Raw genomic sequence first — 15,531 nt, forward strand, 5'->3', positions numbered from 1 at the left:
CAATCATTGGGTCAAAAGAGGAACTCAAATGGGAATTTAAGCACTTTAGACAAAAGAAAATAAAAATACAACATACCAAAACTTACAGAATGCAACAAAAGCAGTGCTAGAAGTAAACAACTACATTTAAAAAAAAAAAAAAAGATCCCCTCCAAATCCAACTTTACACATTAAGAAATCAGAAAAATAACAAATGAAGCCCAAAGTTAGCAGAAGAAAGGAAATAATAAAGATTAGGCAGAAATCAATGAAAAGGAGAATTTTAAAAATAGAAAAACAAAACAAAACCAAAAAACCCTGGGCAGCCCCAGTGGCCCAGCGGTTTAGTGCTGCCTTTGGCCCAGGGTGTGATGATCCTGGAGACCCGGGATCAAGTCCCACATCGGGCTCCCTGCACGGAGCCTGCTTCTTCCTCTGCCTGCCTGCCTGTCTCTCTCTCTCTTTCTCTCTGTCATGAATAAATAAATAAAATTTTAAAAGAGAGAGAAAAAAAGAAAAAAGTCCCTATAACAGAAGTTGGTTTTTTGAAAAGATAAAAATTGACAAACTAAATGAAATGAAATAAAATTTAGTAGCACCAACAAGAGAAAAAGAGAGGGAAGGCTCAAATAAAATAAAAAGACATTATAACAAGTAGTTCAGAAATAAAAAGGATTATAATCAATTATACATCAACAAACTGCATAACTTAGAAAAAAATGGGTAAATTCCTAACAACACATAACCCCCAAAACTGAATCAAGAACAAAACATCGAAGCAGACCAATAAAAAAGGGGGATTGAATCAATAATCAAAGACCTCCCTTTGGGATCCTCAGGTGGCTCGACAGTTTGGCGCCTGCCTTTGGCTCAGGGTGTGATCCTGGAGTCCCGGGATGGAGTCCCACATCAGGATCCCTGCATGGGGGATCCCTGGGTGGCGCAACGGTTTGGCGCCTGCCTTCAGCCCAGGGCGCGATCCTGGAGACCCGGGATCGAATCCCACGTCGGGCTCCCAGTGCATGGAGCCTGCTTCTCCCTCTGCCTGTGTCTCTGCCTCTCTCTGTCTATCATGAATAAAAAAAAAAATCTTAAAAAAAAAAAAAGACCTCCCTTCACAGGTGAGTTCTTCCAAATGTTCAATAAAGAATTAATACTAATCCTTTTTAAACTCTTCCAAAAATGAGAGAGGGAATACTTCTAAACTCATTTTATGAGGTAAGCATCACTCTGATACCAAAACCAGACAAAGATACCACAAGAAAACTATAGGCCAATATCCTTGATGACCACAGATGCAAAAATACTCAGTAAAATACTAGCACAATGATTTTTTTTAAAAAAGATTTTATTTATTTATTCATGGGACCCCAGGATCATGCCCTGAGCCAAAGGCAGATGCTCAACCGCTGACCCACCCAGGTATCCCTAGCACACTGATCTTAACAGCACATTTAAAGGAGCATACACCAAAATCCAGTGGGATTTATCCCTGGGATGCAAGGATGATTCAACATATACAAATCAATCAGTGTGATATGCCACAATAAAATGAAAGAAAAAAACCCACATGATCATCTCAATAGACACAGTAGAAGAATATGACAAAGTTCAATATCCACTCATGATTTAAATTCTCAACATAAAAGGTATAAAATGAACTTACCTCAACACAATAAAGGCCATGCCATATATGAAAAGCCCACAGTTAACATCCTTATTTCTTGCTAATCAAAAATATATGTGTTCTGACCTTCCACTCCCAGAAACCCAGACATCAGACCTTTTTGCCTTTTCTAATGTATGATTTGAAGCCAAGGCAGAGGATTACAATCTCCTGTTGTCATCAAGCCAATTAAATCTAAGAAGTTGCTCCAGTTCTACCTTCTTCGAAACAGAATCCTCCAATCTTACGAGAGAGATGCTGCCCCAGACAACTGAAGGGCTCCCTGAGAGCTTAGGTTGCAGAGAGATGAAAAGCAAATCCTGAAAGACTTCAACATGCTTCTGTTTCAAAGTCTCAAACCAATAGCACAAACACACACACACACACACACACAAACCAAAACCAAAGGAAAAGACACAACAATGAGGATAATACTCACCCTAGTGGAAAACAACACTAAAAAGCAACAAGAAGCCATAGAGGCACTGAGCACTAGCCAAGTAAGTACAAGGCACTGTGGTACCCAGTCCTTTCCACTCCCTACTTTGTGCTAAGCACTTAAAAACACTCACTTGCACCATTCCCACAATGACAACTGCCTGGGGATTTCTGTCACCATTTCATAGATGACTGCTAGTTAACCTGAGATCCAGAGATGAAATAACTTGCCTGAGGTCAGATGGCAGAGGAACAGATATGCTCTTTCCAGGCAAGTGAGCTGCCTTAAAAGACAATGAGCATGTAACGATGATCCTGATATAATGGCATCTAACACTGAATGATGACTATGTTCTATGAAATATTAAAATATAGAGCTATCCAAATTAGTACTGAAGAAGACAGAAAAGACTTATACAAACTGAAATAGAAGTGTTGGAAGCAAACTTTTAAAGATTTTATTTATTTTTTAGAGAAGAAGGGAGAGAGAAAGAGAGAGAAACTCAAGCAGACCCCATGCCCAGCAGAGCCCAACATGGGGCTCAATCTCACAACCCAGAGATCTGGACCTGGGCCAAAATCAAGAACTGGAGCTTAACTGAATGAGCCACCCAGGCACCCCAATAAACTTTTATATAATCTTGACATGGAAAGTTTCCTAAGAATGAAACAAAATCCAGAAATTATAAAGAAAAAGGATATATAGGAAGAAGGAAGAAAAATTTTTAAATATATACATTATAAATAAAGAAAAACACTATTTGGGTAAAAATATTTACTACACATCTGACAAAGGACTAATTTCTTCAGTATACCAAGAGCTCGAATAAACCAATCAAGCACAAATAACCCAGAAGAATATAAATGGCAGTTAAGAAAAAAGGAAAAGTTCAAAACGCCAAACACAGAAAGATGGTCAATATCATTCATAATTTAAAAAATGCAAATCAAAATAATGACATCTGATTTTTTACCTATTGGGGATCAAAAAGCTTTAAAAAATCTGAATACAGGGATCCCTGGGTGGCGCAGCGGTTTGGCGCTTGCCTTTGGCCCAGGGTGCGATCCTGGAGACCCGGGATCGAATCCCACGTCGGGCTCCCGGTGCATGGAGCCTGCTTCTCCCTCTGCCTGTGTCTCTGACTCTCTCTCTCTCTCTCTCTCTGTGACTGTCATAAATAAATAAAAATTAAAAAAAAAGGAAGGTGGGAATAAAAAAAAAAAAAAATCTGAATACACTAGATATAGGTAAACTGAGGAGGGCAATTTAGCTCTCTAGACCCTAAAATTTATATGGAAACACAAAGGACCCAAAACATCCAAAACAACTTTTAAAAATAACAAATTCTAACCTTATTCTATTTCTTTTTTTTTTCCTTATTCTATTTCTACACTGATTTTCAACAAATTGCCCAGGCAACTCAATAAAGATAGTTTTGTGGGTTTTTTTTAAGATTTTATTTATTTATTCATGAGAGAGAGAGAGAGAGAGAGAGAGAGAGAGGGAGGCAGAGACACAGGCAGAGGGAGAAGCAGGCTCCATGTCGGGAGCCCAACATGGGACTCGTGGGACTCGATCCCTGGGCCCCAGAATCACACCCCTGGCCAAAGGCGCTGCTAAACTGCTGAGCCACCTGGGCTGCCCAAGAAAGGATAGTTTTTTAACAAATGGTTCTTGGGACATTTAGGTAGCCACTTGCAAAAGGAACCTCACACCATACACAAAAATTAACTCAAAATGTTTCTTAGACACGAATAGAAAAGCAAAAACTATAAAACTTCTAGAAGAATAGCTATGAGAAAATCTTTGTGACCCTGAATTCAGCAAAGATGTCAGATACAACACCAACAGCACAATCCATATCTAAAAAATTGATAAAATAAAAAAAAAATAAAAAATAATAATAAAAAAATAAAAAATTGATAAAATAGATTTCATCAAAATTTAAAACTTTTACACTTCAAAAGCTATCATTAAGGAAATTAAAGACATGGACCTAGAGGGCATTATGCTAACTGAAATAAGCAAACAATGACAAATATCCTATGATTTAATTATATGTAGAACCTAAACAACAAAACAAATGAACAAATAAAACAGAAACAGAATCTTAACAGAATAAACCAATGGTTCCAGAGGAGATGGGATGGGAGGATGGGCAAAATAGATGAAGGAGATTAAGAGGCACAAACTTCTAGTTATAAAATAAGTTAAGTCGTGAGGATGTAAAGTACAGCATAGGGAATACAGTCAGGAATACTGTAATACAGTCAAGAGGATAACTACACTGACAATGGTAAAATGACAATGGTATTTTATAATGTATAGAAAATATCAATTCCCAAGTTGCACAACTGAAACTAATATATAGAATGTGAACTGTACTTCAATTTTTAATTAAAAAAATAAATAAAATGAAAGGTCACAGACTAGAAGAAAAATCTTTGTGAATCACACATCTGATAGAGAACTTCTATTCAGAATACATAAAGAATTCTTATAACTTCATGATAAAATATACAACCCAATTTTAAAAATGGGCAAAAGACCTGTATAGGGGATCCCTGGGTGGCTCAGTGGTTTAGCACCTGCCTTCGGCCCAGGGCGTGATCCTGGAGTCCTGGGATCGAGTCCCACATCAGGCTCCCTGCATGGAGCCTGCTTCTCCCTCTGCCTGTGTCTCTGCCTTTCTCTGTGTGTCTCCCATGAATAAATAAATAAATCTTAAAAAAAAAAAAAAGACCTGTATATATATTTCACCAAAGAGGATATTATACAACTGGCTAATAAGAACACGAGAAGATGTTCAATATCATTTGTCATTAGGGAAGAACCAAAACCATAATGAGGAACACCATACATCTATAAGAATGGCTAACCTCAAAGACACAAACGATGACAAATGTGGACGAAGATGTGGAGAAACTGTAAAACCCTCGTATACTGATGGGAATGTAAAATGGTACAGCCACAGGAAAGTTTGGCAGTATCTTTAAAAAGTTAAACATAAACTTACCACGCTATCTGGCAATTCCAATCCTAGGCATTTACCCAAGAGAAAATGAAATAGTTATCCATACAAAGACTTGTACATGAATGTTCCTAATAGCTTTGGTCACAAAAGTCCAATGCTGGAAACAATCCAAACACCCATCAATTGGTGAAGGAAGGAAATGTAGTACAATCATGCAACGGAATAGTATTCAGCAATAAAAAGGAGTTAACTCCCAATTCCTGTGACATTGATGAACCCCATAAATGTTATGCTAAGTTAAAGCCAGATGCAAAAGTCTACATGGTGTATGGTTCTACTTATGGGAAATGCCCAAGAAAGGCAAATCTAGAGACGGAAAGATCAGGTTGGCTGGTGTGGGAGCAGGGACTGACTCCAAGTGTAAACTCCTTGGCTCTAAGGAAACCTACTGGGGTGAAAGAAATATTCTAAACTTTGTGTCATTGGGATGATGGTTGCACACGTCTACACATTCACTAAAACTCATTGAACTATACACTTAGAATCAGTTATTTTACAGTGTTAAATGGCACCTTTATAAACCTGAAGAAAAAAAAATAACCAGCTCAACAAAGGACTCATTAGAGATTAAACAAGTCTGGCAATGTAATGCTAATTACTGAAGGTGGGTGATGGGTTTTAGGGATTCCTTATACTATTTCTTCTACTTTTGTAGATGTTGAACATTTTTTATAGTAAAAGTGGTGGGTTTTTTAATGATTTTTAAAATTTATTTGAGAGAGAGAGAGCAGGGGCGGGGAGCAGCAGAGGGAAAGGAAGAAGCAGGCTCCCGGCTAAGCAGGGAGCCTGACACAGGGCTCAATCCTAGGACCCTAGGATCGTGACCTGAGCTGAAGGCAGACATCAAACCAACCAAGCCACCCAGGCGTCCCTGTAATAAAAACTGTTTTTAAACAGACACTTTTATGTGTACAAAAATATTCTGGAGAAAAAAATTTTTTTAAATCAAAGACTATGTACCTCTGATGAATGGACTGGGAGTAGGTGGGTGACCTTCTTTTCATTTAAAGCTTTTTAATCCTAACTTTATTGCATGTACATAGATCACCTATATTCAAAATAAATATTTACATTTTAAAAAGGAGAAGGAAATGGGTTGCCTCTGAAAATACTTGGGCAAATTCCCCTGAAAATGTACAGAAAATGGGAGCAATGAGATGAGAATGATGCACAGGGGATTCTGGCAACAGATGTGTGAGTAACCAGTGCTTGTTTCAGCAGTACATATACTAAAATTGGAATGATACAGAGAAGATCAGCAATGGCCCCTGGGGCAAGACGTGTGAGTAACCAGATCAGTAATAATCCCTAACCTTAGAGAGGGGACTATAGATCCCCCTGAGAATCTTATGTCACTAGATGAAAGGTACAATATACAGAGTACAGTCAATGATATTGTAACAGTGTTGTATAGTGACAGGTGGTAGTTACACTTGTGGTGAGCATAGGTTTAGAGTTGTTGAATCATTTTATGTGTGCCTGAAACTAATACAACATTGTGGGTCAACTACAATTAAAAAAAAAAAAAGGGCTATAGACACTGTTCTCAGAAAAAAAAACAATTCAAAACACAGATTCCAGGAGGATCAAAGACCTAGAAGTTCATAGGCCCCAAATAAAACCCTTGTACTGGTTACCATTCCACTTCTTATGACTCTGACTTCATTATCTCTGCAGCCCAGACAGCCTGCTAAAGGATGTTTGTCCCATAGTTCGTTTCTGTAGGGAAGTTAGGGAGTAGCAAAATACCTGCTTCTTGGGAAATTCCTTTGTATCTTCCTTTAATTTTTAATTGGTCATCATAGGAACTTCTATGTGAAGTTCAGTCTGAAAAGCCAATTAAGTATTTAGCAAATACCCATTCAGAGCCAAGAAAGGAGCGGGAGTCCTAACATGTGAACCAGCCCATTCAATGTTATTTTGCTTCATTTGGTTTCCAACTCACGAGACAGCATGTCAAGAAACAAAGTGATAGCAATCTAGAATCCCTTCATGCTGTAATCTAACACTCCATCACTGGCAAAGATATGGGTGACCTGGAAAGTTATAAAGCTCAAGAGACCCAAGAATCAAGGTCCTGCCCTCCCTATCTATTTTATTCTAGGGGGGGCTGGGCATGCAGAAAAACTCTCCTAAGAGTCCAATGAAGAAGTGCTAGGACTAAAAAGTACCCCTCACCTCCTAAAATTTGCTCCACCTAGTTTAAAAGGTGTGAATAATTCTTCAAAAAGAAAGGCGGGGGGGGGGGGGGGGGGGGGAGAAGAGGTTTCCTGTTGAGATCTAAAAAATCAGTTCATTCACTCCCATCTCTCTGTGGCCAGAAGTTAACCTTTTCTCTTCTGGAGGCCCCTGCCTTGTAGTCTTCTTTCCCATTAATAGCATCACCTAGCGACTGAATCTGGCCTGTCTGAACAGCCTTTTTGGTTCCTGGTTCCCATTCCATGTTTCCTGCCACAAAAGTAGCACCTTCCTATACAGTAAGCTAGATTCTTCTATTTCCTTCTCAAAAATAGTCGCCATTTTAAGATCATGTAGTAACAGCTCCCCAGATTAAGAAAAAAAGAAAAGAAAGAAAAAGGCTGTGGGGCACAGTTTGCCAACAGTTAACAAAATCAATTACCCAACCAGTTGAAGCTCCTCTAGAGTTCAACCACACTTGCATGAGGGCTAATGACAGCTAAGGACCACTTACCAAGCAGCCCCCACAGAGCTAAGGAACTCAGAGGCCAAAAAGAAAAAGAGGAAGGAAAAAAAAAAAAAAGAACCAAATTAGCCTTGGGAGGCTCTAAAAATGTAGAGTTCATTTCAGAGCCCATAGATAGAGTTGCCGTTGAGCAGATACAGAGAAAGACTCAAAGCTGCACTTTGGGAGTAGGGAAAAAACCACAGCTAGCTGTGGAAGTCCCAGTGAAAATAACTACCCTTCACCAAGCAACAGACCACCAGATCTAAGCCTTCAGGCCAGAAAGTGCACAAGTAAAGCACAAGAACTGCACTGACCTTCCCCTCTCGGCATTTATAAAAGAATGCTCAGTTAGTTGAAGCAACAGGCTTAAGTTGTTCACCTCTGCAAGACTTCAAATCTTGGAACAGAAAAATTACACAGAGCTTTGTGCCAGGCACTACTCTCCTCTCATTCATATATATATATATATATATATATTATTTATTTAGATTTTATTTATTTGACAGAACACAAGCAGGGGAAGCTGCAGGCAGACGGAGCAGCAGACTCCTTGCTGAGCAGGGAGTCTGATATAGGGCTCCATCCCAGGACTCCGGGATCATGACCTGAGCCGAAGGCAGACGCTCAACAGACTGAGCCACTCAGGCGCCCCTCCTCTCATATTTTAATAATCACAATGATCCTTTAAGGACAGCGTCACCCCTCATTTTAAAAATAAGGAAACTGAATCAGTACGGGATGATAAAAAGTTCCGAAAATGGATGGTGCTGAGGGTTGCGCAACACTGTGAATGTAATTAATGCCACCGGATTGTATACTTTAAAAACTTAAAATGATATATTTTGTTATATATGTTTTACCACACACACACAAAGATTTTAAAAATGGTTAACTGCAGTTTTAAAAAAAATAGCTTGTCCAAAGTTATGAAATCAATCACAGTATCAGATTCTAGCCCAGGGTCCTTAGACCAAGCCTTAGTTTTTTTCACCTGTAAAAATGGGCTTTTGTAGGGATCACATGAAATATTGGATGGGCATATGGTTTATCAACTGAAATGTATTGTGTGAGTAGAAATTTCTCCCTTGAAATCAGGGCTCATAGGGGATTACCACACACTTTTAATAGCTTTTGAATCAAAATGTCAGAGTAGGAAACACTTTATAGAGAAACTAGTTTATTCAGGGATTGCAAAATCAAACACTTAGCGAGATCATGCAAGTGACCTAAATGGTGATACTACCCTGGGGTGATACAGGAAGGTGCTGAGAAGGAAGTGATGAGCAGGGCCCCGAATAGGGAATGCCCCTAACAGGGAATCTGGGCCCAAATTCTCAGGAGAAAATGAAAACCTAGAAGCTTTTAAATGTGAAATCTCCCAATTAAACGTTGGCAACCAGGGTGCCTCGGTGGCTCAGTCGGTTGGTGTCTGCCTTTAGCTCTGGTCATGATCCTGGGGTCACAGGATTGAGCCCCGAGTCAGGTTCCCTGCTCAGCAGGGAGCCTGCTTCTCCCTGTTGTCCCAGCTCATGCTCTCTGTCGATCTCTCTCTCTCTCTCTCTCTCTCTCTCTCTCTCTCTCTCTCGCAAATGAATAAAAATTTTAAAAAGAAAATGTTGGCAACCAACTCAAAAACTTTTAAGTTCTGGGTCAGTCAAAACCAAACCAAACCAAACGAAACAACCTCCCCGCCCCCCAAATCAAGTCCATGTTAGGATGTGGTCCATGGACTGCCGAACTTATAATCTGATGTACCATGAGTAGAAAATGAGGCCCAAAGATGCTAAGTGACTTGCCAGGGCACCCAAACTCCCTTCTAAATTGCCATAAGAATTCAGTTCCAACTTGTGCTTTGATTTTGTTTTTTAAGGACTATAAGTAGCACTTAGCATATCCTCAGAATACAAACCCTGGGGATTTCAGACAGTGTGAGGCCTGTCAGTTTAATGCTCATGCAGAGGTGAGAAATCATGTTAGGATGGCAGAGAAGGAAGCAATGAAGAGGACAGAGATGGAACTGAGAAGTCCTGGGTGTCCCCAACAGTGCCCCATTTGGGAAACACTAGTGTCAGCAAATGGTTCAAGGATCAAAGCAGGTTGGGGTGTGGTAGGTGGCTATCATTCGTCTATGGCCAGATGGCCCTGCTCATCCTGGGTCCTTCCCACCTTCCTGCCAGTGTCCAGAGATCAAAACTCAACCTTCTCCACCATTCTGTGATTGGTTCTTTTAATGCCAAGATCAAAGGGGAACTTTTGTCCAAGTTGTAAAAGAGAAACCAAGAGGCAACTTAATGTTGTTTCAGCCTCCTCTGTACTTCCTGAGAGGATTAAGACACTTCTTTAAAGGGACTGCTAGGAGAAACACATCTGAACCAGGGCCTGATATTGGCACCTTAGCTCCAAGGAACACCGCGGCTCCTGCAGAATTCATGCCAGGCAGCGCAACTGGAGAGATCAAAGAGACAGCACAACCAATAGACAGTAGCTTGGAAAGAATACAGAAACTATGATCATGGGGAGAAAAAGAAAAAAACAAAACAATAACCCTTAAATTTGAGTATTCTAAACTACAGAATTTTCAAATTTAAATTTTGAAACCATCAAGTCCAAGCCTTAATTTCATATATGACATATGTGGCTACAGACCAAAAAAGTCAAGGGTGTTTGCCCCAGGCTACATGGTGGATCGTGTCAGTGCCAGGACCGAGTCCTAGACTGCTGACTCCTGCTCCAGGACTCCATCCTCAATGGGCTGATACCAACCCAAACATGATGCCCAGACAAGACAGCAACTTCCTATACATAGGACTGGTGGCAGAGCCCAGGCCTCCTCTTCCAGTCTCCTACCAACTAGATTTTGCCATGAGAAACAGTTCCTGTGCTTCTGACTAGGACTGTGGGGGTTGCCTAGCACTGCCTCCATTTGCTCAAATGAACCTTGTTGTCATTCAGTCTATTACCCTGCCTCTGGACTGGATCAAACCCAAATAACCTCAAAATACTGTCAACTGACCTAGCAACTCTACTCCTAGGTACGCACCCAAGAAAACTGAAAATATGTGTTCACAGAGAAACACATACATGCACATAAATGTTCATAGTAATGTTATTTGCAACAGCCAAACAGTGGGGAAAAAATCCCAATATCCATCAATAGATGAAAGGCTAAACAAAATGTAGTATAGCCACACAACGGAATATTATTCGGCCATTAAAAGGAATGAAGTACTAATACCTGTTACAACATCAACTTTGAAAACGTTATGTTGCCTTAAAAAAAAATAGATACAAAACACCATATATTATATGATTCCAGTTATATGAAGCGTAAATTTACCCTTTCAGAAGGGTAAATTTTAGGGTTATATGAATTATATCCAATAAAAAGGAAAAAGATAAAACCCAGACAGTATGGACAATGATATATGTGAGAAAGTACAGTTTTATTCTCCAAATGGAGGTTTCCAGACTCCTGAGATGCCTATAAATGTACTCAGAGGATATTTTATAAGTTCCACCAAAGTAATAATCCCCAGAGTATGTTCCATATTTTCAGTATTTCCATAAAGAATGAGATACGAGCCTGCCTCTCACCTAAGACCCAGGTGGATCAACTTAATATCCTGTAACTTCATAAAGCCATCTAAATCCAGGGGTAGGAGGAAAGCAGGAAAACTAGAGAGAAATTCTGCTTACACCAGCTAATCAATCTACTGCCATGGTGGGAGAAGTCTTGCCCTGCAGGTTTAGGAAACACCCACTATGCTAACACAGACCTGAGAGGTGGCAGCCCAACCCCTGGGGAAGAAGAGCCATTCACTATAAAAAGGGAAGGAGGGAAAAGCCCATAAAATATTTATAAAAACTTGTACCCATAACCCTAACTTTCGAAATAAAAGGACAAACCAAAAACCCAGCCTGTTCCCACAGTCACTAAATCCACTAGCTTAGTACCTCTTTGGTTGTATGAATTGCCAAACAAATTCATATATCCCAAAGCAGATCCACAGCCCCCCCATCCCCACTGGTTGTGAAACAGTTAACAAGGGTGTGGAGACTATTCTGACTTCCGTTTGATAAAGTGCTTGACACAGGCCAAACTCGTCTGTATGTGACCTCATTTTGCCTATTACACACATCCCTCCGTAATAAATTCACTTCCACACATCTTCACTATTGCATCAAACATGAAGTTTCTCATGCACTGGCCTATGTGGGTCACTGTATACATGATATCTTCAGTTTCTTAAAATCAGTTACTGTATCTACCACGAAAGCACAGGGTAACACTCCCAAGTGACAGGACATACACTGAATCACTGTGCTTTTCACTGAGCTTAGAATAAAATCCCAACTCCTTCTCATGGTTTATCTGCAGGCTGAAAACAGCTGACTCCCCTAATGTTCTGGAGGGGTGGGAAGCACCTATAGAGCAGTCTATTTCAAAATGCAGCCCTTAGCAAACTGTAGACTACAATCCACTGCAATTATAAGCATACTTTTAGAAACACAGCTGCTCCTGCCTCTCCAGTTTCATATTAAATCATCCCTCCCCCACCCCTCACCATGCTTCAGCCCCTCCAGCCTTGTGTTCCTCAAATATACCAAGCTCTTTCCCACGTTGGTCCTTTACGCTTGCAATTTCCTTTACTAGGAAGACTCTTGCGTTGCTAGTTCCTTCTCTGACCATTTAGTCCAAAGTAGTTGCATCACTCCATTGCCTGCAATCACTATCACTTCACCTTTGCTGTCTTCACGGCATTTACCAATATCTACATTACCTTGTTCATCTACTTGTTTACTTGTTCATTGCATCTCCTCAGACTAGAAAAGCTCCACAAGCTCCATCTTGACCCTCTAATTCACAGCTATACTCCTAGGTCTTGGCACAGAGCACACACTTTTGTTGATTAAGTCAACGTGTGACAGAAATATGTACTGCTAACTTATTACCTCTTAAAAACCTCTGAACAGGTCATGAAATATCCAGTGCAATGTTACAAATGCCACTTTAACCTTTTCCCTATGACAAGGGAAAGTGTGACTTTTCCTGTTATATTCTTATACCATTCTTGTTCTGAATGTGGTCCAGAAAAAAATTGGTTTCAACATATCACTCATGGTTTAAACTGAAGTCTGAGACCACAGAAATCAGGCAAGGCTGGGATATCTTCTACCTGACCTCAGGTTCTAAATAAGGAGTCCCCTCTTAAGAACGCCTGGTGGCTCAGTCAGTTGAGTGTCTGCCTTTGGATCAGGTCATAATCCCAGGGTCCTGGTATCGAGCCCTGCATCAAGCTCCCTGCTCAGTGCGGGTCTGCTTCTCCCTATGTTCTCTGTCTCTCTCTCAGGTAAATGAAATAAAATAAAAAATAAGCAGTCCATTGGGCAGCCCCGGTGGCGCAGTGGTTCAGCACCGTCTGCAGCCCAGGGCATGATCCTGGAGACCCTGAATCGAGTCCCATGTCAGGCTCTCTGCGTGGAGCCTGCTTCTCCCTCTGCCTGTGTCTCTGCTACTTCTCTCTCTCTCTCTCTCTGCATCTCTATGAATAAATAAATAATTCTTTAAAAAAAAAGAATAAAAAAAGAAAAAATAAGGAGTCCCTCATTAAACAAAAAGGATGTTATCTGTTGGTTAACAGAAGGAGGCAAACTCATTGTCCACCAGTAACCTACCCTTATTTGGAGAAAACCAACACCAAAGAATTTAAACAAGAATCTTCCTTTGCTAAAGTCAAATGTCACCTCCTTTTTTTTTCCCTGTGTTTTCCTTTACATTCACTCTTAGGATGAAAGTATCTGCTGAGGAAGCAACACACAGAAGATCTAGAAAAATCACTCAGGACGAAGTGACTTCAATTCTGGTTCTGGTCTCTAGACAAGCAGAATGTGAGCTGAGCTTCTGGAAGAAAGGCCACCCCTTCATAGGTCTGCTTCCAGGGTTCTGTACTAGGAGCCAGTAAGTTCTGACCCACTTTCCAGGCACAGCTCTTTCACCCACACCGTCATCCATACACAGCCTTCATTCATCCTAACGAGCTCCGTTCTAATGAACCTTCTTCCTAAAGAGCTGTGTGGGGCATCCAAGGGGGAGGCAGCCAGACAAGGCTAGGAGAGTGTTTTTCAGAACATGGTTCACAAATCACCTGCATCATACTCACTGGTGTGCTTATAGAAGTGCAGGTTCCTGGGCATCACCTAGACCTAATGAACCAGAACTTTGGAAGTGGGGCTCAGGAAACTGCATTTTTTAACATGCCTCCCCCCCACCCCCGACACACACACACACACACACACACACACACACACACACCCAGAGTCTCAGGCACAGTGAAGTTTGAGAACCAATGGGATAAAAGCTCCCCAGGAGAGAGGTAGACGGCTGACTTACAGAAGACCAGATAAATGTTTAGAGGGAGGATCTGGAGATAGAAAATGGAGGAGAGGGTGTAAGGGCATGCTCCGGGTAGCGGGGGTCAAGACCTGTGCGCGGTGGGAACGAACGGCTGGAGGTGGACATGAAGACAGGGAAAGGATCTGAGACGGGTCAGAGGTGAGGTCGCGTCCGCGGACTGGTCAGGACAAGGGGAGGCGGACCGCGGTGAGCGCAAAGTCTGGACGTAAGGAGGAGGAGCAAGGGTGGGAATAATAGGGCGGCTCTTCGGAGGGACCGGGGCTGGCAAGTGAAAATTAGAAAAAGGGGGTCACAGGAGGAGGAGACCAAAGCAGGAATAGGAACGGGCGGAGACGGTAACCGAGACCTTTCCTCCGACTGGGTGCCTCCCCCAAAACTCCGGGCCTTGACAAGCCTGATGCGGGGCCGGGGTCGGGGAGGGGGAATTTGGGAGAAACAGGCCCAGTCAGAGACGTCCCTAAAGCCTGAGCTAGGGATCCCGGAGGTGGCTCGGGCCAGGCACGGGCCGCTGGAAGGTCCTGGGATCCCCCGAAGGGCCCCGCTCCAGCTCTGACTCCCGGAGTCTCCTTCACTCACCATCGCAGCCGCCATCTTGGATCCACGTGTCGCCGTAATGACGTCAGCGGAAGTGGTGTTTCCCTGGTTACGGAGTTTAACTCTGCTGGGTGCTGCCTGGCTTCAGTCACTCCTGTAGTCGTGGTCAGCAAAGGGGCGAGAAGAGTTAGCTGCTAGTCGGCAGCCTGGTCTGGGCAGTGTGGTCGCTGATTAGGTGACGAGCGGATGGTGTAACTATGGGAGCCATATTAACTCCTGGCAGGGACTGCTCCTCCTCCCCCCCTCTGTATTGTGGGTAATGGAGGTGTGCGTAAACGCGTCGGCTCTCTGGATGCCATATTTGCTATTGGCGTTGCCAGGGTTACCTGAGGCCTTGATTTGGTGCGTGGGATTGGTACCAGGGCTCCCATAGAAACCTAACTCCCGGAATCATTTGTAATTAAATATCTAGTTATTTGCTTGACTATTTTATATCCTCTCTAATAGATTGCAATCCCTATGAGGGTAGGATCCTGTCTTTTATTTAACTTTACTCTGTCTTATTCTCATTTGCAAAATAGGTAAGGAATTATAATAGGTTTATGATGAGGATTCAATGACGTTACATAGTGTGTATTCAATAAATAATTGTCTTATATACTTATGTATACTTCTTTGGGTAGATGGTAGGTGCCCACTACAATACACTACTTATCAAAGGAATGAATGAAAAGCAGTGTATTTAGTGAAGGAAGATATCTGTGAATGTGGACTACAC

General features: G+C 41.6%; 1 protein-coding gene and 1 non-coding gene across 2 annotated transcripts in view; one reads left to right on the forward strand and one right to left on the reverse strand.

The window, feature by feature from the left end:
* Window positions 1-14,891, reverse strand: part of TM9SF4 (transmembrane 9 superfamily member 4) — a 52,704-nt gene extending 37,813 nt beyond the window's left edge. Inside the window, exon 1 of the mRNA XM_055302205.1 lies at window positions 14,796-14,891. Coding sequence (XP_055158180.1) covers window positions 14,796-14,810 — 15 coding nt within the window. The 5' untranslated portion in view covers window positions 14,811-14,891. The remainder of the gene's footprint in view (window positions 1-14,795) is intronic.
* LOC129498802 (U6 spliceosomal RNA) lies at window positions 6,324-6,429 on the forward strand. The gene has a single exon (XR_008662204.1). It is a non-coding gene; the product is annotated as a U6 spliceosomal RNA (small nuclear RNA).
* Window positions 14,892-15,531: the final 640 nt, after the last annotated feature.

This window comes from Nyctereutes procyonoides, unplaced genomic scaffold, assembly GCF_905146905.1.
Source record: "Nyctereutes procyonoides isolate TBG_1078 unplaced genomic scaffold, NYPRO_anot_genome, whole genome shotgun sequence".
Taxonomy (NCBI): domain Eukaryota; kingdom Metazoa; phylum Chordata; class Mammalia; order Carnivora; family Canidae; genus Nyctereutes; species Nyctereutes procyonoides.